A 26,989-nucleotide genomic window follows, 5' to 3' on the forward strand; every position below is an offset into this window, starting at 1 on the left:
GCATTCCTGAGGAAGTGCTGCTGTCTGCAGGCAGCAGGGCTGGATGCAGCCACTGCCCGGCTGAGGCTTTTGCAGCTCTGGTTCTGTGACCTGTGTAACTGCAGTGCACACCCCATCTGCATAGTGCTAATGGGAAATGCGTTCCTCATCTTTCTGCCTTCTGTTCCTCATAAATTTGTGCTGTCCTTGTTCTCCTTTTGATTATTAACTAAATTGGAAGAGACTGCTTTAACCTGCCTGACCCCTTTTTGGCTCTGGGATTTCTTCTCCCTTCTTCTCTCTCATGATACATCTGGTCCAGGAAAGAAAAGCTCTCTTGCTTTTTCCTAGCAATGTGACTGCTAAAGGAATATTTCTATCATCAGTCCTTATTGCTTTATAGGAAAGCTGTGTAAACATCAACAAAGAGAGTTTGGCTTGAATTTCACCTAGTGTCAGAACCAAAATTTTCTTACCTTTATTCTAATGTTTGGGATAGTTCTGAGTCATGTATAATACTTTCTTACTCAAGAAGTCAGAAGTGCATTTTCTTACTTTAGAGGGCTTCCTCATTCCCCTATGGACTGGAATCTTATTTTGTTCTTAATATTAATGTATTAAAAACAAAAAAAATGGGACTTACTGTTTCAACTAAAGGCTAGCAGAAGTGATTCTGAAAGACATAATTTTCTCTTAGTAGGGTGCCAAATTTATGATGAAAGTCTGCTTTGGTTATGATCTCTTACATCTTAACTCTGTCAGAGAGAAACTCAGGAGATTTTCTGCAGTATTCCCCTCTGCCACCACATTTTTTGTTTCCACTGTGGACATCACTATCTTTTTACAGAGTTAGAAGTAGATCACATTCATACGGGAACTTTGCATTAGGTACTATTGAGTCATGCTATACAGGACTTCTACAGAGCCTCATAACCTGGTAGATGTGAATCAATGCAGAAACCTTTTTACTCTGCTGTGTCTGTTGTGCTTTATTACATTGTCTGTGGATAGAATTAATTTAGGAAGGTGTTTCATAGCTCTGGAGTAATTATGAAACTATGTTACAACCAGAGCTGGAGCACATGTATTATTTTAGTCAGTTCAGGTAAACTCCTTACCTAACACTTAACATGGTAATACTTAAATATGGACTTTGTATGTTTCCCTGGGCCATTTGAGTGTTGACTTGACTCTAACTCACCCAGGCAGGTGTGCAGGAGACAGCATCAAACAGTGCTGGTTAAGGCCAGGTGCTTGCCTTACAAAGCTCTGTGTGAAGTCCTAGTCTTGATGCATTGTAGAACTAAGGCTTCAGTTATATTATTTTTCTACAGATATGAATGTGTTTATCTGTAAAATTGTATATTAAGTAAAAAACCATTCTCACTTGAATATGGCCTTTACTTGCATTCAGTATTCTCTCCTAAAGAGCCCTTAGTAGCAAAAATTTTCTACGTGCCTTCTCTGTTATGAATTTCATTTTTTAAAAGGGATGGATAGAAGACCCAGCTTTAGCATGAACTTTCAGTTCATGCAAGGTTGCTTTTCTGAATCTGAGTTAGAAGATGATCTTCCTGCCTCTGTTAGTTCCTTATTGCCCTGGCAGGTTCGTAGGTAGAACACCATATCCAAGTGCCCCACAAACTCGAGCTGGGTTAGTACCCTACAGTTAATTTCTTTAAAGGAGCCTGACCTGTCTTGGCCGAGGTGTTAGAGGGAAGAATCACGGGAGCAGCTTTGGTAGCAGCTAAGAGTCAGGATCGTTTTTGGCAGGAGGACAGCGAGATGGGATTTATACCTTTGGCAGACGCTGCTACTTGGAAGGGGCACATTTGTCTGGACGCTTGCTTTTATACTGCATGGGGGAAGAGATCATTATTTTTACAGAACATGATATACAGAACAAAAATACAGAACAAAATGTACGGCCAAATAAATGGTTGTTTGTAGAAGTAATAATTATAAATCTCTTCTGCAGAGTCAAGTCCAAAAAATATTTTTTAGTAATTTTTTAATATTTACTGCAGGAATAGATACACAGTAACATAGAAACATTTGTATTCACAAGGCATGAATCTTTTTCCACATTAACGATCATTTGAAAGCAAGAGGCCAAAAGATTATGCAAATTTTGGTTCTCATCCAAGACATCCAAACGTGTTTCACTGTAGCTTCTAAAAGCAACTACTGTGTCAGTATGAATGATCATGGTGGAGCAGTTTAGCGATCAGTGTAGTTCATTGTCCTTTTCTGCAGAACCCCAGACTGAACTGCTACATTACGCCTTAGAATAGGCTAGAGAATTTCTTCAGATTCCTATCCATGGCTTGGGGGATGAAAATACCATCACAAATTTGGTTAAAAAACATTCAGGGCTCCTGTTGATCAGTCTCTTTATTCATATTCTTATTTGTGGTTGTTTGAATAGTGAACAATTATGTGGAAAAAAGTTTCGTTAGCTAATTAAAAGCTGTGTAAAATGCATTTAATTTTATGACAGATTGTCTTTTCAAGTTTTCTGATGCTTACATCAACATTAAAATAGGCATAAACAAAATATTTATATTCAAAGTAGATCCATGTCATTCTTTTAAATATGACCTGATACCTTTAGGTCACAGATTACTCATTACATTTCAGGTAGTTGTAGTTTCTGTTCATTGATCCTTACACTTGTTAGTGCTCCCATTCAAGGAGCACAGGAGAGAAATGCATGTCAGATCCTGGAGCCATGAGTCTTCAGCAGTGCTGTTCCTCAGAGGAGTGTATAGTTCATGGTCAGCTGTCTTAGCTATTTAAAACAATGCAGTCCTTGCAACCAGTAGTTCTTGTATTCTGCTGAGATTGCTTTCAAGCAGATATTGTATTATTATATTATAGTTCAATGCCAGGAACAGTGCCTTGGTAAAGGCTACTGAATGATTTTTCATTTGATGTCCTTAGCCTGCCTTTGATTCTAGTCTCAGAAGGGGTAAGTCATTATCTCACCTGGTATTTCTAAGCCCATGTGTGGCCTATATGTCTAGTTTTACTTTGGTATTGGAAACCAGTGGTTTACATACTAGGGTTTTAATTTCTGCCCCCACCCCCCTGAGCTGTCATATAAAGATCAGTGAAGCAGTGTACTGACAAAAACCAAATGAAGTTATCTGGGACAAAACTGATTTCCTTTCACCCTTTGTTCCTTCCGTGATCTTTCTGGTCACTGAAGCTGTACTACAGAGGGCTGTAGTCTGTGAAAGGTGTAAGCCTACTGGTTGTAACCCAAGTTCCCTTATTTAGAAGTTGGAACGTTTGAGGATGATCATCTTGATGAGAGACACAGGGCTTTCTTACAAATATGATATTTTTTTTTTTTTTTACATATATTATTTTTGACTTGATTGTGCTAATTTCTTTCCTTGAGATGCAACCTTTTGTCATAGGCGAGGGGATGCAGGCTTAGCAGAAAGGTTATTTCTTATTCCTTCTGTGTCTGAACTGGTGCAGGAGGTGTCTCAGTGCCATACTGTGTGAGATGGCCTGTTGTCGTGTTTTGCCTTGAAGCTGTAGAGAGACTGGAGACAGATTTTAAGGTATGAGATGCAGCCTGCTGCCTGGGGCAGCAGAAGCTAGCTGTTTGAGGCAGACCAGGTAATCCATAAGCAGGTTCATCTTCTTTGGTGTCAGAGGAGGGTAAATAAACAGGACTGAATAAACTGTGCATTAATTCCTGTCTTGTGTACTTCCTATGCTTCAAATGACAACAGGCTGTGCTGGGAAACTTACATTCTAGTGACTGTCTTAACCTGGTGAAAATGATGTGGAATTAAATATGGGCCTGTTTCTGTATCACACCTAAGCTGTACTGGACTCTGGGTTGGCCTCATTGGAGGACTGCATTTTTAAGAAAGTTGGGATTGCAAACTCCGCAGTGTGCCCAGGACTAGGTGCAGAAGCCAAAGATGGTAAAAAATCAATAAGGACTATGTCAAAGGAAAAGGGCAGTGATGCAGTCCCTTGGATGCAATGGGTGTGCTCAGTAACATTCTGTGGCTGGGAGAAGACAGTTGTCTTTTGAGAAGCAATTGCTTCCCCCTGCTGGCTTTCATACAGCTGTAGCTAAATTTGTCTGACCAGAAGGCTCTTTGCACTTGTTTGCATAGCAATAACTTTTATGTGTTATTGTTTGGTATTTATTGGTCCGAGATATACAAATTCCTTAAAACTGAATGAACAGATAAATGCGAGGTCTTTTTTTCAGAACTCTGCTCATTGCCAGGCAGTCTCAGGGGAACAGGAATCATAGGGAGAAGCTCAAAGAAGAATAATCTCAGGGTGGTCTGTTGTGCTGGCAGCAAATTAAGCACTAGTTTCTCTGACCCTATCCTAGTTACAGCTCTAAATTTTTAGCCAGGTGTCATTGAACACCCCATTTTAAGCCATTATTTTTCATTCGCCTTCATCTTCTCTACTGCTATGGGTTGACAGGAAATGAAAATCTTATTTAGTTATGCAAGATTTTCTGTGTCATTGTCCATCCTGGGAGATGCCAGATGGTATTTACTGTCTTGGAAGATTAGCCAAATGCTTTGCCATTATCTTTCCAGTGTGCAGCAAGACAGAAAATACTGGGCTTTTTTTCACTTGGATGGAGATGGTTTGCCTTTGTGAATAGTCTGCACTGTGCTGTTGAGTCTTGTGCTTGATGAGACTCATATTCTGCTGGTAGGTGTGTGTGACTTGGTCCAGAATGAAGAAAAATACCTTCTTATCAGAGAAGTGACCTTAAAACTACACAGAAATGGGGGGGGAAGCGGAGGGAAGAGGCAAGAGAGGAAGTCACAGAAATTAAAGATTTGTTTTATTTGACTATTAAACCTGAATTGAGTCAGAACCATTGTAAGATATGGCTTATGTTTACAGATTACCTGTTGTGAGAAATGGTGTAACAGCATCTTCATGTGTCAGAGAACATGTTGTAGGGGTGTGTGCATGTATGGTGTTTCATCAAAGCTTAAAAAGCTTTTTCAGTAATAATTTTGCCTCTGTAGTATTTAATCTATTATATTTGTGTTGGAGTTCGCTAAATATTTTAGCTGTGAGGGTAGAAGTTAGTGGTGTGGTCATTGACAATTAGTAAACAAAACAAATAGTAAAGAGAAAAGCTGATGAAAAAAATAATGCATCCCTAGCTACAAGATAATTAAGCCATGGAAGAGAGGAGGAAGTGACTGTAATCTAATGGACATGAAGAAACCAGAGGTGTGTCCTTGATTGTTGGTCCATTTACCAACAAGTCGTTGAGTGTAGTCAACATGTAATGCACAGGTGATCTTGACCTTATGAAAGCTTAAGTAAAATTTAGTAGCTTGGTGAACCATACATAGGCAGTGGGAGGTCTCATGGTCTGAATCAAAGTATCTTTTGAAGATGGTAGAGTTCTGTTGATTTTTGGGACCTATGCTGAACTCGTATAAAAGTGTACCCATAATGACAGACTGAAGAGTGTTGCAAGTATTGCAGAGTATTCAAGACTATGCAATGAAATGTGATACCCAGATGAGGTTTCAGAAGAAGGGTTCTTTTAAACTGATACATTTTATATGTGCAACTAATCAGCTAGAGTTTTAAACTGTATTGTAGGTGCTTAAAGAAAATTTATTTTCAGATAACACTGGTGATTTAAGTTTTGAGTTGTACTTGCTGTTGAATAGTGCATGTTGTGAGGTTTATCCATTTTTGTACACAGCAGTAATGGGTATATTGTACTGTGCATTTCAGTAGGTGACACAGCACGCATACAGTAAATACATATCTCACTAATAGGTTTTATTTCTGCTAGTGATTTGCATTACATTATTGATCACATGCTTATATGCTGCATGCTACTAGGTTATATGTTCACATGCTACAGCAATGTGCAGTAGAGAATGATTTTATCACTTCGCATCTTCCTCTGGTAAGAAAACAACTGACAGATTATTTAGGCTACATGGAGGTTTAGTCATCAAATGTATTAAATAAATGGTGGAAGTACTCCCTAAGCAATGGATACATCTGTGTAACCAACAGAGTCCAAGGAAGTCAAGGGAGAGGTGCATTTTGCTAATTGCTTTATAGTTATCAAAACAGAATAAAACATGCTAAAAGCTTTGTCTTTAGTTTCAGTTATTCGTTATTTACTTGTTTTGGCACCCATGTTGTATTGTCTACAGCCTTTAAAATCCTAAGAAAGGAATAAGTAAAAAAGCTGAAAATACCATTAAGTTTCCTCATTTTCTGTTGTATGAGTAAAGACAGGAGCTAGTGGAACTGGGACCAGTCACTTAGGTGAGGTGCACCTTGTGCCATCAGATGTGCTTTAAAATTTGACAGAACAGCTCATTTCCAGAAATTTTGGAAGGAAATGTGCCACTTGCATGCTCGTATGTGTCCTAGCTGTTCCCAAATTTTTATACACAGTGTCTCTGTTCAGAAAGTTCTAAGGCCTCTTGCATTTGAACACAATTTATTTTGTTTGGGAATATTTGTCATGTGTATAGTCAAAGCAGACAGGGTTTATCGGGTTTCCAGCTCTTACACATCCTTCAAGTAAGCTTTTCTGTGCATTTTTCTGTATAGTATGTATAAATTCAGGGCAGGAGATAAGTGAATACTCTCTCTCTTACAGAGTTACTGATGCATGATATGATATTAAACTTCTGATCATCTGTATAAAATCATATTTCTAAACGTTAAGTAAATATTGTAATTTATTTTTATTTAGTGTTAGTATAGTAATAGCTGTTGTCTTCTGAAAATCTATCCTGGAAGGAAGGGATACCGCTCCCTCTAGATGTCCCTGTTTCTATTACGTACAGAGAGCTTGAGTGACTATCATGCTGGAGCTTCATTCTTAGAAAGCTAAAATTAGGTGAGAAAAAAAATCTATTGCTAAGGTTCATGAGGGAGAACATTTGATGCTTTTTAGTATATAGTTACTATTACTGAACAAATAGAACTACAAAAGACACACACTGAATTCTTGTAAAGCAAAACCATTGCAGCTCAGGCTTCTCTTCCAAGTCCCAAGACTCTGACACTGGAATAAACTGAGTATATTTTTCAGTTTTGTTATAAGAGAATCATTTGAGAAGAACTTACTTTGCAGGTTTATATAGAAATTCAAGCTCCATCTTCTCAGAATGCCATAGAATGTTTTCTCTAATCTTAATACGATTACCAAGAAAAGCACAAAAGACAACCAGTCCTCCTCTGGCAGTAGTGAGTTGGAAGAGGTAGCAGTGAGTCTGTATGAAGAGCTGGCCATATTCTGGCTATAACTGTTTGCAGTCAAAACATAAAGTGTTGATACTCTCTTATCCTATTGTTGGTATAGTTTTCCCCAGTATGGACTTAATAAATGATGAAAAAAGACAGGAACATTGACATCAGTGGCAGCAAGGAAGGTATGGGATTGACTGCTCTTCTTTCTTTGTTCCAGGGTTCCAGCAGTACTTCGAAGAACTTGCCTTTCAGTTGTGACAAAGGATCGAGGCAAGTATTTCTTTAATATTTTGTGTAGTAGTGTCATGTAATGCTGCGATGGATTTGGGTTTTCTTTGTAGTCATGATTTCTGTGAGTTCAGACTTCTGCAAGACATGTCCCGCTATGCAAGGACCATTTTTTAGAATCCCCATCTGAGAAAACAACTGGGTGTATTTGCTGAGCATACTTTTAACTTAATGACTGTAGTCTTCTGATTAGTCTATTAAGAAGGACAAGGTAAGGTACCTGTTTGTACCCTCAACCTGGAAAAATAGAAGTTAGAGTAAACAGTGTCTTTAGACTAACCTGTGGGATTAATTTCATTACATTTATGTCTGTTGCAGTTTGGTAACTGGTTTTGGACTGCAATGTTACTCAGAGTAGATTTCAAGGTGGTATCCATCTGCAATGTTTTACAGATCACTGGTGAATCTACCAATTTGTAAAGCATTTGCAGAATTCTACAGAAAGAGATTTGTGCAGACATAAGTACCCTTATTTATTTATTTAACTCCCAAATTTGTTGCACTACTGCTTGTCAAAGTTGCTTGTATTCATTTTACTGCTTTTTGGTGTTATTGGTTGCAGAGATTTTTTTCACTACAGTTTTGATGTGAAGAACTGATGTTTGGCTAGCTCCATTTGTGTATTAAACTGAAGAATGTGAGCTCTGTAGGCATTTAATAGATTGTAATTGTAATGAATAGGTTGGAAACATCAGATGCTTGACTGTATGAGTCCAAGTTGTAGTTTCTTCTCATTAATATGCTATGTTTGTTCTTGTCTGCTTTACTCTGACTACCACATCTAATTTCTTCACAGAAGTGCAGAATTTGATCACATTATGGAGGAAGGCTATGAACTTGACCTCACTTACATCACAGAGCGGATCATTGCCGTATCGTTTCCTGCTAGCTGTTCTGAGGAAACTTACCTCCACAATCTACAAGATGTGACCCGAATGCTCAAATCCAAACATGGAGATAATTACTTGGTATGTGTAGCATCAGTCTTTTGTGATACATCATCTGTCCTGCAGGAAGACCACTTGTATGTCCACGTATACAGTTATAAACTTGAAGTCACTCTTCTAAAGTCTCTTTGGTCTACCTTTACAGCTTTGTAAGCAAGAGCAAGACTTTTCAGTAGTGTTTTAAGCTGTTAAGCAAGTACAGATGTTAAAAGCACTTTTCTGCTGGTCAGCACTGCACTTTCTGTTATGATAGCACATACCCAAATGTTGTAGAATAATTGCTCTGACTGTTTTTATTGTCCAAAGCATGCTTTTGAAAGATACACACCTTGCAATGTGTAGTGCTTTCTTTTTTTTTTCTAGCAGCCAGCTACCTCTGGGTCCTCAGCTGGGTATCTGATGGTCTCTCACCATCATGTCTTGGCTGTCTCTACTGCATATTGTGAAACAACATATAGAAAAGGGCTGCTGTTTGTGTGTTCAGTTCAGCTCTTTCTCATTAACTTGATTTAGATGCATTTTTTCCTGCTTTTTAGTTCTATAGGAAATTAAGCTGTAAGCAAATCTATAATGAGCTCTCTGTGCAGATTATTTATTTTTAAATGATGACACAAACTGTTAATCTCCTGTGCTTTTTTCTGGCTAGTGCATCTAAACCATATGGCATGTATTGTCTTAGTTTGTTCTGTGAAGGTGAATTTAAAACAGGGCCAATGTTTTATTTACTTTTTTCTTCTACTCTCGTGTTAGTTACCACGTGTAACTATTAAAATCAAATCCATGGCTTCAGGAGCATGAATTTGAGTCATAGTGGAAATTAGTTTCTGGAGAGATTCCACCTAACAATTTAAAGACATATTTAAATACATTATAATTTGCTCACAAACCCAGGTGTCATAGATGCATTATGAACTAGCTGTTGTTCTCAGGATGCACTTGTTATACTTTGTAATGTGGTCTGATGTCCTCAACATGCTGCCTTCCTACCATTGGCTTCCCTTCCATCAGGTGCTGGTAGTTTGTAAGGTGACAGTAACAGTTTGAAGATAAACTATATGTAAAGCTTTACTAATTCAAATTCACTTGTTCTCAGTGGTCTTTCCCATGCAACAGCAGTGCTTTTGTTATTTGTGAAATAAGCTTGTAGTCTCAGTCCAGTTAAATCTCACTAATGCCTGTTTGTATTACAAAAATCTGGTATATGGTAAGTCTTGTTTAAGGTGCCCTCTTTCTAAGTGGGATTGCAGTCAGTTTCTCTTGCAAAGTTTAGATCTGTTTGGTTTCTTGGTTTTGTCTTAGTTTTATTTATATTCTAATGAATACTTTGGAAATCAGCTGGCTTGATCAAAATAAGGTTTGATGCCATCTGTCCCAAGTATGCAAATTTGGAAGTTAAGCTGGCAAATGACAACCAGGTTGTATATCCGGAGAGCTTATTTTTAAACTGTCTTATGTTTCTCATGTTTCAAAGAGCCCTTCAGTCTGCTGAAGAGGCACATGTATAGCAACCTTTACATTAATTTAGCAGTCCATTTAACTGCTCATTATTAAACAGTAAGTATATGATAACTTACTGTCTAACAGTAACAGAAGAGTTGGAAGATCTCACAGCCTAAGCTGTAGTTAAATAGCTATGCCATATCTTCCCTGCGAAGTTTTGACAGAACAGCGTTTTCTTGCCAGGCACTCAAATTCAAATATTTAAGACTCTACCACCCAACTAAACTTTTCTTTGTAAATTCTTGTGTCCTGCAGTTATTTTGCATGGTGCCCAGATATCTCAGTGTATTTCTGACTAAAAGCCATCTGAAGTAAATAAAATGTAGCAGAATGTTAATTGCCCTTTTTCAAAATGTGTATTTAGTTCCATTGTGTAATAACGGAATACCTAGAATACATTTGCTGTTGCTACCTGACTTCAAATGTTAATTTAATTTAGTAAAACAGTAGGCAAACCTGAAGCCTTACCACTGTAGTTTCTCATAATTATCAAGTGTTTCAAATACAACTACTAACTAAATTTGGAAGACTTGATGGTTGATTTTTTTTTTTTTTTTTAATTTTTTCTTTCTTAACAGGTGTTAAACCTCTCAGAAAAGAGATATGACCTTGCCAAGCTTAACCCAAAGGTATTGGTTAACTTCCATAACATGCCTTTCTTTCTAGTGTTAAATACAATTTAAATGGCCTGATAACCACTGAAGCTGTGCATGCATATACATATACAGACTAAGAGAACAGCTTTAGGAAGATGATAAAAAACCCCACATGCGTCCCTTTTGTTTTTCCCAAGTTCCGTGTTGTGTCTCTTAGGTCTGTGCTTTGTGTAGCTGTTTCTGTTGTATTCTTAGAATTTGCACACAGGGCCCAAAGCCCATTGGGACTACTGAAAAATACCTGTTGAGTGATATAAATTTTACTCCAAGTACACTTTCATTGTGCAGTCACAGGATGCTAGGAGTTATATACTGCAATGTACAGTCTTAATACTTGAAGCTAGTGAACTTTGTTCAGAAATAGACTTCCCTTTTGTACTACCTTTTCATAGTTGCTTCTCTGCACAATAGAGACATAAAGAAGGGAGCTGTTGATGTCTGTGTTTTGTTCTTCCTCACCAGTTGTTGTATTTGTTGTAAAAAATGATATGCAGGTACTTTTCACCAGCTATTGTAAGACCAGAGTAACACAGATGTATACTTACAGCAGTAGATTTACAGGGATATACACTATTTGAAGGAAAACATTAAAAGAACTCTTGATTTTGACCTTTTAAATGTTTTGTTGATCATGAAGGATTTAAGTTGTTCATGGTTACAGTTTTTGTTAGAGTTAACTATATGCATATAATACAGTGACTAAAGTTGAACAGAAAATAGGAACCAAATTTGGAGATGTTAAATCTGTTGCACGTGAAGGAAATAAATTGCAAATTAAATAAAAACAAACACAAAATACCGAACCAGGCCAGTTAACATTCTTAGTTCTAATTTTGACCTTCTAAATATTTTCCCATTATAAAATACCTGAATTTCTCATTGAAGATTCTTTAGGAAGTCAAGCTTCAGAAATGTTGTCACTTGTGAATGGTTGGTGTGTTTTGGTAAGAGTTGTTTGTTTGTTTGTTTCTATAAAAGTAGTATTATCTTTAAAAAAACAAACAAATATCTTCTTCCCCTTAAGAAACCTGTATGCACATTTTAGTTACATCATGCCATTTGAATGGCATAATTATATGGCATTGGAAAAAATACGGAGATTCTTCTCTGCCGGAGTTATTTGAAGCCAGATTTTCATATGAAGGATTAGGATCAAGGTGTTTCTTTTGACTGTTACTTGTTTAATTGCAGATTATGGATGTGGGGTGGCCTGATCTCCACGCTCCGCCTCTTGATAAGGTGTGCACCATCTGCAAGGCTATGGAGTCATGGCTAAACAATGATCCTCAACATGTGGTGGTGATTCATTGCAGAGTAAGTAACCTTTGTGTATACATATTGCCTATCTGTATTCATTTCCAAAATATTGTCCTTTATTCTTCCTCATATAAAAAAAAGGAAAAAAAAAAAAATTTCATCTGTTTACCATGTTGGAAACAATGGGATAGATCTTCAGTTGATTTAAATAAGCTTAAATCCACTGACCTTGCATGCTTGTTATATACAGAGTGCTTTGAACAGATGGACCCAATTTCAAAGCAGTAGTGATTTCAAAATGGGTCCATCTTTTTTAAAAACCCTGTATTGCTTTTCATGATAACTAAGCTTCTAGCCTCTGCTCTGGGTATTAGCATGCAGTAATGTTAATTCACTTCCTTCAAAAGTCATTGCTACTCCCATGAGCCTATTTAGAAGCTTAAAGTTTTTCCAGCTCAATAGCAAACTCATTAGAAGCTCTTTATGTTCTGTGACATTTTGTTGTGGGCTAAGCATAGGTAACATATTACAAATCATCCCTTTAGACTGTTGTATGGTTGTAGGATATGAGGGCATTGAGTACCTCCTGGGTACTTCTGACAGGTTCTAATTGCTAGTGTCAGTGCACTGCTTTACAGCCAAGTTACCATTGTGCAGTGTCACTTCTTGCTTGCTCACTATGAAGAGGGATAAAGAGAAACCTTAATTAAATACAGATAAAATGAATTCAGAACTGAGTTGGTAGCTGTGCGGGTGACATTGAAGCAAATCTGTCTCTGTATCCCTGACAGATGTTACTCTACATGGAATGAGGGTGATAATGGGACCAAAATTTCAAGTCATGTTGTATAGTCCCCAGTCCTGAACAGCTTGCAGGCAGAATGCCATGATTGTATGAAACTCTATTGAATTCTTACTAGTTGCAGGACTGCAGCCAGGAAAATGGCCCATACATGGGAGATGCTTGAGCAAAGGGACTCTCTGAATCTCCTGTCTTCAGGTTTTGTTTATCATGGGTCTTAAGTAAAATAATGCCCAATAATGTAATAAATAAGTTATCATTCCCTTCTTCCTAATACAGGGAGGAAAAGGAAGAATAGGCGTAGTCATATCATCATATATGCATTTCACCAATGTTTCTGCAAGGTAAGTTGTAGATAATGCATATTCTGGGTTTTTTACCATTAAGGAAATATGAGAAAAAGATGCCTTTTAATTGTAGTACTGTTTGTCAACTTACTGTTTCTCACGTTTTCTTCCCAAAGAATCTTGGAGCATGTCTTAAAACAGCCTGCTTTCATGACAGTTTTCTTGTGGTCCTACTTTCAGCAGGAGGTTGTAGTAGGTGACACCCTAAGGTCCCTTCTAATCTGAGATATTAAATGATTCTGTGGGAAAATTCTCTAAATAATCTTTTGAGATGAATGAAGAACTGTGTGAGAAACCATTTTGATATAATACCACCATCTTCATTCTGTTATACCCATCTATTTGCCACATCCATCAAGTTGCCTCTTTTGAGTCAATGGGAAACTATTCCTAAAGTAGTTAAGGAGCACAGTTTTAGAATCTGAAATCGGTATTTGAACAGGGAATTCCAAGATGCTGATCAAAGTGCAGAATGCAGTTTAAGAAATAATCTAGACTTTATCTTGCAGTCTGATTACTTGGTTTTAATTGTTTCTTTTAGAATGCTCAAATTATGAAATGATAATTGACAGTTTATGTCAACAAAGATAAATTTTGATAAATGGTCTCAAAAGGATGAAATGTGTTTTGGATTTTTGGTTTGGTTTTTAATAAAATTGTTTTCATTTGGTCTCTTTTGTGTATACACATATATAAATGTATTGAAATTAAAATGCACTGTAGAGGCCATGGTTAAATCAAATTTGGTTCTGAATTCACACCAGTCTGTCAGTAACAGATTTGATCCAATACTGTAGTGGATGAAGTGCTGAATCACTATAGGCTGATAGCAAATTACTCGTGGATTTCAGTAAAACTAGCATCTCAGAAAATAATCTCTATTCTCTCTGCTAAGCCCGATCAACGGGTAATTGTAGGCTAAGAAATTAAGTGCACTACGCACATCAGTATGTGCTGAAAAAAATAAATACATGTATCTTCAAGTAGTAATTGGAACAGTGCCAGAATTTTATAATATTTTATTGCGATGTATTGTGAATGACAAAATATGTCAAGTGAGGATAGTACAGTACTGTGTTTTGACTCAGTATCGCAATATTATGTCATCCTTAAAGGTGGTACCTGGCTATAAATATGTTTAAGTAATGCCATACAGAACAACATCTGGATGTGATTGTAAAGCCCAGAGATGAAAGCTGTCTTCTTTTACCCTAAACAAATTCAGGATTCCTCTGGGAGGAGAGAGTTTAGAAGTCTGACTTTAAATTTCAGGATATCTGTCAGCTCCTATCAAAAACTTTCTTTTTTTATGTACGCATGAGGTTGGGCGAGTTTCACAGCTAGGCTTTGTATATCCCTAGCATTATCAGGACTCTTAAATGGTACATGGAAACCTCACAGAAGCAGAAATTACCACAGGTGCTGCTGCTGAAGGTGCCAGCTGCTGTAGGAACAGCACTCAGAAAGCATTAGGAACTTTATTTAGCATGAACATCCTCAGTAGTCTGCAAGCACATAGCAAAAAAATCTAGTCTTCGTTGAAAAACCTTAGGATGCAAACCTCTTTTGGTTACAAGTTATAAATACCTGTTTTTCTCATTTAGACAGAATAAGGTGACATCAAATTTAATGAGGGCAAACAGAGCTCTTTGTGATAGTTGATAAACTGTGTTTTAACCAGTACTAGCAGTCTCTGGCAAGATGAGTGGGTGGTAGTGTGGGTGAAAATGTGTGAAGATGGGCTGGGTAAAGAACAGAGTGTTTGGGTTGAGGATATTTTAAGCACACAGTATGTAATCTTTAACATCCATAAAGAGAAGGCATGACTTTACAGCCTGATCCAGCACCCTATCAAGACAATCAGTAACTGATTAATATTGGGAAAAGATATAAATTCCATTTTTAACCTGACATGCATATTATACTTTTTTTTTTTTTTTCCTCAGAACTTGTTCAGGTAGAACTAGAAGTGGAATTCAGGATTTGAGATTCCGGCATCTAATTATTTTGAAACTTCTGCTCTTTTTTTTATGTCCCAGTGTTAATTAACACTATCAACTACAACTGTTAAGAGACACACGGTTTTTTTTTCTGTATGGATGTGACAGAATCAGCATACATTGTTACTTAGCATATGTGATTAACAGCATTCTTACTGATTTTTGGCGCTTCTATTTCTTTTTTTCTATACCCTCTTGCTTTCCTCTGCACAGGTACAGAAGACTCACATCAGAGCCATTCTGGTTAAAAAATGGAAGAAAATGTATTTTACTGAATATGTTGCTCCTTAATTGTGCATTTGAAGAGTTTGTGGTTGTCTCATCGAACACATTTCTTTTTCAAAGATTAACACTTTTATTTTAAACATTCTCTCTGATCATGGCTCAGGGCACAGGAAACAAAAGACAGAATTAATTATTTGACTGCTTAAATGGTCCTCTAGCCCAGCATCCCTTGTACCTCATATACTGTACTGCAGTCAGAGCTGGGCAGTGGTTTTGATCTCAATAATGTTGCTGCTTCCTTTTTAAAAAGAGAATAAATTTGTATTTCACAGAGAGAGCTCCCCAGTTGCACTTTTGGGAAATTATGGCAAGTATCCTTCTTTTGCAGCCTGACCTGCTTGGCTTTGCTAAAGTTTATTGCATTATGGCTTTGACATATTCACATTGGAAGTACACAGTCCAGTTAATTGAATAAGGGAGTAGCTGCTTTGCCTCAGGAAGGAGACTGCCTTAAGGTATTGAATGAGAAGGTGTCAGTGGAAAAACATTCTTGTCTGACCTGTTAGCGCTAGAGTTACTAGTTAGGTGCTTCTTTCTTTTCTTTTTACTTGCTTTTCTGTGCTTTTTCCTTCCAAATATTTTGGCATATTTCAAGCATTAACTTGCTGAATCTCCAAGATAACCCTGAGCTGAAATAACATGGTATTTGTGTTTCTGTTTTAACAGTGCTGATCAGGCTCTAGATAGATTTGCTATGAAGAAATTCTTTGATGATAAAGTTTCAGCTTTAATGCAGCCATCCCAAAGAAGGTATTTTTATTTATTTCTAATTCATACTGATAAGAAGTGTCATCATTATCTTCTGCCCTCACTCCTTGTTCCCCCCCTGCTATGTGAAGACTGTTTCAGAAGACCCTCCAGTGATTTCTGAACTCTCAGCACTTTATCTTATATTAATATTCCTTGATTGATAAGATCTCTCCTTCAGTTAATGCACATAACTCAGGATAGACCTTTTGTACTACACTGTTATACTACATGTATTCTTACTGCATTGTTTGTTAACAAAAAGAGATGTCACAATCTGTTTCTCAATTGCTCCAATTCATTTTTCTGTGGCATGAATGTTGTGTATGGAATGTGTGTTGATTAGTGTGCAATAAAGATCTTATTACCACTTGTTTGGAGGATTATGCCTCTGCCCCATGTCCATGCTAGTAAATTAAAGCATGCATTATTTATTCAGTCTGTCTGAATGTCCTACCTTTTCAGTCTGTCTGCATAATAAGGTTGAGTTGGGACTCTAAGTAAGCAGTTTGGAAAGTGAAAAGTTTTGCGGTTCATATTTACCTCATTCAATGACACATAATGAAGGATTCATTACCAAAAGAGACTGATATCCATCAGACAAGTAATTGTGGTACAGGTGAATCTTCTTTTGGAAACATAAAATATCACCTGGATTTGATTTAATTAGTTACTGTTCTTTTTGGTCTTAATCAGTGTGTATATGATAAGTTTTTTTGGAAGTTGTTAAAAGCATAAGGCTGTACTAGTAATTTAACTAGAAAGTAAGTAGTAACGATGAGCATAAGGCATTTTGATTCTGTTAATCTCTAAATAAGAAGAGCTTTTCTGTTACTTCTTGAACCCATTTGGTGCCCTGCACCTCTCTTTTTCACTTGAAAAGTAGTAACACAGCATTCTGTTGGTTTTGGTTGTGTTTGGTTTTGTGTGTTGTTGGGTTTGTTTGTTTGTCCAGTCTTATGCTTGCATATATTGCATTTTAATAGGGGTTTGAGAGTGGCACCCACCAGACAGAGAGGAGTGCACTGTAGGAGCAAAAGAAAATAGATGTTCTTAATATTCCCATGGAGAAGCATTATGGATCAGATGTATTTCCATGAGTGGCTGGGACCCTCACAGCAGTGTCTGTGACTTGTGCAGGTTTTACATCCATGTTGACAGAAAGCTTCAGTAGCTACTAACCTAGGTGATCTGTACGTGAGCCCTAAAGCTACAGATGAAATAGGTGTAAGTGGTGGCATCTAGCTTTCCTACCCTCCTCAAGGACACTTGCTTAATTCTTCTGGGGATGGGGGCATGAAGGGAGGCTCAGTTCATCTCCTGACTGATGGAATTAGCATCTTTGCTCAGCAGCACTGAACTTGAGCTGCTCTTAGCGTCTGCCAGATGTATGTGTACACAGGTGCTTCAGAGTGTCACTCCCCATGAGAAACAGAGGAGGTTTTCCAAACCTGTCAGAATCATTCTCCTCCTGAACCTGGCCTTTCCTACCTTGCCTGGCCTGGCAGTGGCTACTAATCCAATTGCACAGAAAGGAAAACCAAGTTTGTAATATCTGTGGGTAATTTTATAATCCTTTTTTGATTCAATTTTGATCAATTAGTGGCCTGAATCACCTTTTTAATGTGCTTTTCCTCTGAAGCCATTCTTGAATAATTAGCAATGTCCTTGTTAAAATCAAGTTCATGTATAAGCAGGTATAATTTAGGTGAGTATCAAAATGATAAAGCTTGAAAATACACCTATTATGTGTGTTTTTAAACTTTTCCTCCACTAAGTTTTGTCCAGAAAAAATAAATGGTGGCCTTGAAGTGCTTCAGTTCTGAAAATATCACTGCTGGTTGGATGCTGTAGCAGTGGAAAGAAAAGCAACTATAGACCACATCTCCTGTTCTGAATCCATTCTGACAATACTTTAAATAAATACTTCATTCTTAGATAAGCATTTGAAGGTTTGCCTGAATAAGAAGTACAGATACAGTACATGTTTATAAAAGTTTTCAGAAATCATCATGATACATCTTCGGACCTGATTCTCAAAAATAAGCCAACTGCCTATAAGTCTTTTAAGTGCAGTATCTTGAGAAAGGCATTCAAAAATTCAGTTGAATTTTTTGAATAATTAAAAACAGATAGTGGTAGAGAGAAGATGTTCAGACTGAGAGATGACTGACGAAGTGTTTTACCACACTGTTTTTTTGTCACATATATGTGAAAACTTGTAAATGTGCGCTTTTGATGTACCAGATGTTTTCAGAAAGACTGAAGGAGGAAACCAAAAAGTAAAGTTGTCTTAACATTTCGAAATAAAGTGAGCTTTGCTAGCTGTCTGTAAAATGAAACCTATTTGAAACCACCATGGCCCCCTGTGATGGTTTACAGGAGTAGTAAAGCTGTCATTGTTGGACAGGTTATCTTTAGTTGTGCTGTTAGCAGGTGCCTGCAGTAAGGAATGAGATCTGTGCATGAAGTGGGGAAACGAGGTGGTTTTCTTTTTTTTTTTTGTGCATTCCTGAGAGTGAAGTTAAATGAAGGTTGTGTGATGGGCATGGAAGAAAAAGGGACTCAAAGCCATTAGAAAAATTGAAGGGGACTGATGTCCCTTGGTTATTTAAGCAGATAGAAGGAATTTGTTTAACACACGCTGCAGTGATGTTCATTTGCATTTCCTTGCTCATGACCTTGTGAACAAACCAGCTGTTAAATAGCAGAAATATAATGATTTTCACCTTTCTATGGTAGTTTTACTCTGTTTAGTGCTGAGTGAGATCACTTCTCATGTTATTTGTCTGTATTGGCCTTAGATAAAATTTCTGACAAGGGAGCATCTTGCTCTTGTTTCAGTGGAGTGCACTTCACTGTAAATGGAGTGGAACCCATGTCAGGCTGCTATGGAAGCTAATGGAGACCTTCACTTGCAGCCTGGGATGTGTACCAAAATGATTTACTTTACTATCGCTGCTAGTTCCTTTCTTATTTAGTGATGTAAGTAACTAAAATGAAGACATCAACAACAGCAGTGTGACAGCCATGGATTTAATGAAGTGGTAAATTAAAGTGTCTTTTCATGCTATTTTGTGAAGATTAGTCTTTTGGAGTTATGTGTAATGTCACAATGCTATTCACTACCCATAGCCTAGAAATAGTGATGTGTAAAGGATGTATTTCCCTGATAGGTTGCATTACTGCTTTATTTAATTCGGATAAATTTTATATTTTTAGATACGTGCAATTCTTAAGTGGGCTTCTCTCCGGATCTGTAAAAATGAATGCAACTCCTCTTTTCCTGCACTATGTTATCCTTCATGGCATCCCAAGCTTTGATGCTGGGGCAGGTAAATTACCTACCTTTTCCTATACAAGTGTAGGCTCACAGTATTGTTTTCTTTTGGGGCTTTCTAGAAAACCTGCATGAACCTCAAAGTAGAGTTGATGTTCCTTGATATCAGTCCAAATATTCCATATAAAGGAGACAGTAGAAGAGAAATATCCTAAGAGTAAAAATTACAGCAGGTGAAATAAAATTCTTGTCCTTTGTAAAATGAAAAGTTGATGCTATTAATGTCTGCCTAGTTTCTGAACAGTTGTGATCCCAGTCCCTGCAAATGAGCTGAGAGGCTGGTCAGGTTTCGCAGTCATTTCCTCCTTGTTTAGGAAAAAAACATAAATATAATCTGTGTTCTGTTTTGAGATGGGATTTTATGTAGAAAAGCCATTTTGGTATGGTGCACTTCTAAGGTGTTCTGCTATAATAAGTGACTTTAAAATTAAAGTGCTAAACCATATTGTGCTAGAGCATGGTAAAGTAGTATAACTATTTTTTCGTCATCCAAGAGCACCTGTCTTTGAAATGTTACCAGGATAATTTGCAATCCTCTATTGTCATTGTTGTTTAGTCTGATTTTTATTTCTAAAATAACTGTTTCAATACAGTTATAATACAAGATATTGTTTGTAGAAAGAAATTTAAGGGACTTACTAGCTTTGGAAAAACCTGTAGATCAGATATTTTGTTTCATCTTGAAAATGCTTTTTACTTTGTTTTGGGTTTTGGTTTTGTCTGTTTTGTTTTGGTGATTCTCTTTCCTAAGTAATTTTGTTTACCTGCAGAAAACATGGGAGGGAAGGAAGACAGACATCTATAAGGAGCAAAGTGTTCCTTCTTTCTCTGATTACTGAATTCCTTTGAAATCCCCTCCTCCCTAACTGAGAACTAGTCTGAAGATATGGAAAAAGTGGCTTTTTCATAAAATATAATCAAATATTCTGTTGAGGGAAAATTACTCTTTCAAAGCCAGTTTTGCTTTGAAGGATATTTTGATGGTCAACATGCCACTTGTGTGCCACTTCGCTCAGTCTGGATGTGCATGAAGCTTCCTAGTTGTGATATTCAGTTAAAGGAAAATAGTTACAAAATGGTATTTTCTGTTGACTTCTTTTCAGCTTTCCGGCCTTTTCTGAAGCTGTATCAGGCTATGCAACCAGTTTATACATCTGGAATATAGTAAGTCATAAGCATTTTGCTTTATGTTTGAAATCAGGTTTAATTCTCGTAATTGCAGAAGTACATAGTATGTTTTTTGGTTTTTTTTTGTTTTTTTAAACCATAAATTTTATTTTTTGTTTCTCTCCTGTTAAGTAGTGTAGGAGCAGAAAATCAGACCCGAATCTGCATTGCTATAGACCCTGCCCAGCTTTTGAAGGGAGATATTATGGTAAGTTAAATGTATAGAATGTAAATCTAGTACTGTGCCATTTAGACCTGATCTGTGTTCTTGTAAAAAAATTAAATTGAGCAAATGGTTGCAGACATACTACAGAATGGGTTATTAAGTTAATTTAGTCATCATTCTTGAGTTTTATAGGAATCCGAATTCCTGTAAAACTCAAACCAGAATATTTTAAGAGCTGAAACATTTGCTCTCCACATTCCCATTTCATAGCATCACCAAGTGCTGTAAGGCCAGTATCGCTATTTTCTTTACAAAAATTGCTTCAGGGAGTGTTTGTAACTTGCCATTAAAATACCCTTGTCCTGTAACTTGGCAGACATGCACAGTCATAAAACTATATTATATAAAGAAAGCACCTAACTAATTCTAAATTGTTTTGGGATTCAAAAAGGTGTGATACCAAAGAAAAGCTTTTTGATTCTATAAGTGCAATTCAGTATTTAGAAAGTAATTTATACACACTACTATAGTGTCTTTAATTCCCTGTGTGCAAAACATAACTATGGTTAAATTGCAGCAATATTATTTTAAATCTGCTTTCTCTCTTGCTTGTCATACACATTATGCACGGAGAAAGTAAAGAAAGATCGTTGCCATGCCTTTCAATTTGTTAAATTAAGAGGACAGAAGAACATGTGGTATGAATGGTGGGGGGAAATATTTTCAGAAAATATTCCTGGCCTATTGCTTGTAGGTTTCAGAATGGTCTTACATGTAGTACTTTTAGAAATGTTGGACCTCAATGTAAGGGGTCCTTGATATGAAATTATTTCTTTATTTAAATATTGTGGTTTTTTGTTATCCTTTCTCCTTTTCCCTTTCCTACTTTCCCTCTCCATTCAGTTTAGTATATTGGTCTTTCTTTCACTAAAAAATGGAGCAACAGTTTTTAAATATGCTTTTATGTATTGGTGTACTCTCTAAGTGTGGGACAGTTTCAAATTGAGGAAGATTTGTTACTCATCAGAGGACTGGTGGTGCCTAAAGAAATGGAATAGATAACAAAAGAAATCAGTCTGAGACAAATATCTCTCAAATGTGTGTTTAAAATGAAAGATGAGCCTGTAGCTTTTCAGTAGTGCTTGCATCATTTTAGGAGATCAGCGTCATTAATTGCATGCTGTTATTGGAGGTAATTGTTTTGAACAAGCCAGCATCTTATTCAGCATGGTAGTATTTTGTAAACAAAGACTTCAGTTTTGAATATTTTTTTCACTATATCTAAGCAAAACCATCAGAGGTTTCAAGAAAAATCTGTAGAATGTTCCACCTCTGACTCCAAAAGGTTTAACTACTTGAAGTACATGGGTTTAAAGCTGGGGGGGGGGTGGAAAAAAGTCTTGCTTGTCTTAGGTTTAGATGCACTCATATCTGTAAATGCATATAGGTATTTCCCAACATATTACAGTGGTTTGCATTAATTCTTGGGTGTGGCATCAGAAAGTAGAGGAGTCAGAATTCAGTCTTAAGCTTAGAGTTTATTGAAATGTACAGTTACTCATTGTAGGAGAGGCTACATTTTCATAAACAATTACAATTCTACATAAGTAAGTTGGTTAGCATATGCTAAGTTAAAATTATGCAGGGCTGTTATTTTGAATTAGAAGGTAGAAAGAAGCAGGAACTTCGTAGTTCTCTGGACTGGCCCGGATTCGGTGTTGTTGTAAACATAATTATGCAAAAGATAGTAGCAGCAACTGTGCAAAGCCAAAACTCTTGACGAGTTGGAGGATAAAACCTATTGTTCAGGTATTTATTCTTCTGTGTCTTCACAAACTCTTGTATATAATCTGTATGTAAAAATAATGTGATTGTTGAAAAAGCTAAAGAAGTTAATATTTTAACACGAAAATGTGGAGGGATGTATATAACCTTAAAAAAGCTCTTCAGTCTTTCAGGCTTCTTTTTGCATACATAATGTAATTAAATAGAATTATCACAGTTACTATCAGGTTGATTATATATTTTGGCGTTCTGATATCTTTAATCTGGGGCTCTTTTAATCACCTTTCTGTCTGTTTTTTAATTCTGGACAAACTTGCAGTTTTCATCCCTTATGATGGTGTTTTGCCTTTACATAGAGTTACTGGGCATAGTGGAGAATGAGCAATATTTATTTTTGAATCAAGCAGTGTCTTAACTGTTTTTCCTACCTTATATTTTGGTAATTGAAGAAGCTGACTTATGGCCAGGGTTCTAGTGAAAAACTGCTGGTAGTTGTACTAAAAGGAAGTAGATCCCTTCAATTGGTAGGAGTTATTAAACTGTTAATTTCAGTGGGTGTGCAGCACTGTTTAGAGTAAGAAGCTAATACTATTTTACCTGTTATTACCACTATGCTGTAGGGGATTCTATTTTAAAGAACAAAGAAACAAACAACCCCAAATCCTCACTTTCAGATAAAATAATGCTTACTTGCATAGAAAATCTCCCAGCCTTTGTAAAGGGTTAGGAATATGTGGTTTGTGTAGTGAATGCCTGAAAAGAAAACATCTCTGATATATGGACTGAAGTATTTCAGAAGTTGTCCTATGTGCCAGGTATATGGTCAGTGCTGATTAGCTTATGGAATTTAAGACGTCATGGGCTTCTATAATGAAGGGTAGGGAGCAACAGCTTCTGTTAGATTTTTCAGATCCTCTAGTGAGAAGGATTTCATAACTATGTTTTAATCTAAGCTTTCAGAAACATCCCTCTTAAACCCATACATTTTTCTTGTATTACTTCAGTTTGAACAACTTTTTTCTCTTTCATAATTCATTATCTTCTGCCTAGAACACTTTTCTCAGTCTGCTTTAAGAAAAAGTAATTTTTGTTGTCTTTATAATGCATTTCAGTAATATCTGCTTTATCGTAAAATCCTGACATCATCAGGATAGTATAACAGCGTTTTTAGTCCTGGCACTAAGGTTACCAAAATTTGTCTGTATTCCTGTAAGAATGCTGAGTGGCTTTGTATTACAGTTGACTCAACAGAATTAGTAGGTAAAATATCCATAGGTCTAGTCCAAGGGAACGTGATGTTAGAGAATAGCTCTATTGTGTTCACTTTTAGCTGCTGAAATTCATACTAGATGTTATTTTTATAGAGTTCTATGTTGTTCTAACCAAGGTGTCAAACTGCTGCCAACTTCCCACAGTAACATAAAACAAGATCCTGTCATCACTAGAGTAGTTTTTTTTAAAAGTCCTCAAATAGATGTAATCCGCTTGCAGGCTTACTTCTAAGAACTCTGCATATTCTTCAGTTATTTTGAAATGAGTGTGCTATAATTCAGTTTTACATTAATTTGGTACTGTGAAGAAGTATGGATACAAGTCAGCATTCCAACATTGTACTGACAAATGTTGTGATTTTGAGTCATAATCTACTGATTGGTGACTGATAGTGATGAAAATAGCGGTTATTATTTTTACACATCTAGAGCGGTCTTGCCTTGGGCCTTTATAATTTTAAAGGATCGAATAACACATACCCTGCTTGTTACAACGTCAGAGATGTCTGCAGTAAATTGTACTGTGGCTGCTTTACTTAGCAACTAACGCATACACACACGTTTGTTCAGATTTCTAAGAAATTACTTCCTGACATGTTTTTCTCTGTCTCCTTCTAGCTGAAGTGTTATCACAAAAAATACCGGTCAGCTACTCGTGATGTGGTTTTTCGCCTTCAGTTTCACACTGGAGCTATTCAAGGACATGGCCTGGTGTTTACCAAAGAGGATTTGGACAATGCCAACAAAGGTACCTGCCCTCTGTGTTTGGCTGGATGCGTATTTGTGTGGGGGTGCACACATGTGCCTTTGTACATGGTGATCATCTTCAGGACCTATTTTTAAAAGGATTCTTGGATTTTTTTCCATCTGTACTTTTACAGAAAAGGGGACTGCTTTGTGTTAGTTAACTCATAGAATTTAACACAGGTAAACCCCTAGTGAGAAGAAACACTCTTCAAGTGAGTTAACTTGTCAAAATAATTCCTTATCGCTTCTTCTCACATTTGTAAAAAAACCTGACTTTTGTTTAAAGTGGTAACTCTGCTAGTCACTATTACAGGAAATAAGATGAGCTAAGGCAATGCCTTTTTTGGCTGATTAAAACTGTCACTAGGTCTGATACTGTGTTTGTGACCTAGTCTACTTGAGTATGGAGATGTTTTAATACGCTTCAGTATATCCAAAAATGGAGGCAAAGTTTTCAGACACATTTGAAAATGTGTTGTGCTAATCTTTGTGTTTTCCAAATTATTATTTCAGTTTTATTTTTATATTTATATGCAGGAATTGGAACTCCCTCATCCTACATTAGCAGCAACCTAAAATCAAACATGTTTTCCTGCAACATATGGCTGAACAAAAGTTTTGGGGTCGAGTATTGCAGTATAGCCAATGTAGAGAACAATTTTATTTTGCTTCTGGGTGTGTTTTCCTTGAAAAGCCAAAGCCAACCATGTCTGTCTAGAGAGGGGTTTGGGAACTGTACATCTCTTCTGCCTTTGACTGTTCTTGAGGTAAACAAAGCTCCAGCTGGCACTTCTGTGGCATTTTCTGGAGAATGTATGGGGCAAAGAATGTGGCTCTTTTAGAAGCAAATGGCTAAATTGCAAGTGACAATGGAATAGAAATGGGGTTATATGTATAGCCTGATTTCTGAGTGTCTTGGAACTGCTTTCCTGGGAGGTAGCCTGCTGAAATACTGCCCTTTGTTTTCAGATGACCGTTTCCCTGATTATGGCAAAGTGGAATTAGTGTTTTCAGGAACTCCAGAGAAGATTCAAGGTGAGTATACAGAAAAAAAATATGCTGAGTTTGAAAATAAATTGATGTGTGTATTTAAAAAAAAAAGAAAAACAAACCGTCTTGTATTCCATGTCTCTTGTAGAAGATCTGAAATTCAACTATACTGTTAAAATATGCAGTATAGTTACTGGTTTAAATTTGAAAAAATAATGAAAACTCTGTATTTACATCAGCATAAGAGTGAACAGATTTTGTTTTAAGACTGTACCAGAACAGTTGCTGATGGCTATCAGAAAACATTTGTATATCTGTGTAGAACATGCATAGCATATGTAGCTTGGCCCAGCATAAGTGACAGCAGTGGTGTATCCCATAACCTTTTTTGGATGTTGTCACAACTCATATTTGGTGAAGTTTGGACTGTCTTCAGTTTAGCATGAAGAGATAGAGCTATAGTTTTGCTGGAAATGCTTCTGCTGCAAAGTTGGCTTGTAGAGTATATACTATATGCCTCCACAATTCTATTGTAATATGTCTTAAGATCATAGATAATTATGACCTGGAATAAGAACTTAATATCAAGCTTTATATTGCAGTTTAATTCTGTTAGTGGATGCATTCTTACTCATTTTATGGTGTCGTGAGAAGTATGGATTCTGCCTGAAACTGAATATAAATGAAATATCCATAACTGTTTGTCTCATACATATTCCCATTTGGTGTCCTGTGAATTGCATGCTTTGCTTTCCTTTTTTTTTTTTTTTAGCCCACCAATTTGATCACTTGGAAACTTGTAGTATCAGCTAGTAAGAAGTTGGATTCTATCCAGCTGAACATGAAGATCTCCCTTAGCCTGTAGACTCATAAAAGAAAAATAGTCTTATAAATAAATTTGTCCAGCATGTTTGAAAGATTTCTGGATAGTAAATGCTTGAAGAGAGGCCAACTGATGTGTCTGAAAGAGGACCACATTTTTCAAGTCTCCCTTCCTTAGATGGCAAATCAGAGGTGTGTTTTAAAAGGCTCCAAGCTGTTGGAAAGTAAGGTTCTAAGTAATTGGAAATTTGTATTCAATTGCTATCTAAGGGATTAACTGGCTAGAAAAAATACTTCACCTTTAAATATTTACTTAAAACTGTTCCACATCTAAAAATATTATATAATCATAGAAGAACTTCAGGTTATCTCTAATCCATATTCCTGCTGAAAGCAGGGTCATCTGTGAGATCAGACCAGGTTGCCCAGAGCTTTGTCCGGTCAAATCTTAAAAACCTCCAAGGATGGAGACTTCACAGCCTCAATGGGTAGACTGTTTCAATGTCCGAATGTCCTAACTGTGGATTTATATTTTCCTCATGTCTAGCCTGAATCTCCCTTCTTCTAGTTTAAAACCATTGCCCTTTGTCCTGTTGTAACAGGCCCTGTTAAGATGTCTGTCCCAATCCCTCTTATAGGTTCCTT

The 26,989-nt window shown here is 36.8% G+C and overlaps 1 protein-coding gene across 6 annotated transcripts in view; it reads left to right on the top strand.

Moving 5' to 3' along the window:
• Window positions 1–26,989, top strand: part of TNS3 (tensin 3) — a 231,904-nt gene that overhangs the window by 107,664 nt on the left and 97,251 nt on the right. For 5 of the 6 annotated variants that reach the window (XM_082044751.1, XM_082044753.1, XM_082044754.1 and 2 more), the window contains 11 exons: window positions 7,445–7,497; window positions 8,312–8,483; window positions 10,541–10,591; window positions 11,810–11,932; window positions 12,957–13,021; window positions 15,976–16,059; window positions 19,279–19,391; window positions 20,500–20,560; window positions 20,696–20,771; window positions 24,404–24,533; window positions 25,502–25,567. In XM_082044751.1, coding sequence (XP_081900877.1) covers window positions 7,445–7,497; window positions 8,312–8,483; window positions 10,541–10,591; window positions 11,810–11,932; window positions 12,957–13,021; window positions 15,976–16,059; window positions 19,279–19,391; window positions 20,500–20,560; window positions 20,696–20,771; window positions 24,404–24,533; window positions 25,502–25,567 — 994 coding nt within the window. The remainder of the gene's footprint in view (window positions 1–7,444; window positions 7,498–8,311; window positions 8,484–10,540; window positions 10,592–11,809; window positions 11,933–12,956; window positions 13,022–15,975; window positions 16,060–19,278; window positions 19,392–20,499; window positions 20,561–20,695; window positions 20,772–24,403; window positions 24,534–25,501; window positions 25,568–26,989) is intronic. The other variant, XM_082044752.1, reaches the window with a different exon arrangement.

This window comes from Streptopelia decaocto (genome assembly GCF_964273445.1).
Source record: "Streptopelia decaocto genome assembly, chromosome: 2".
NCBI lineage: Eukaryota > Metazoa > Chordata > Aves > Columbiformes > Columbidae > Streptopelia > Streptopelia decaocto.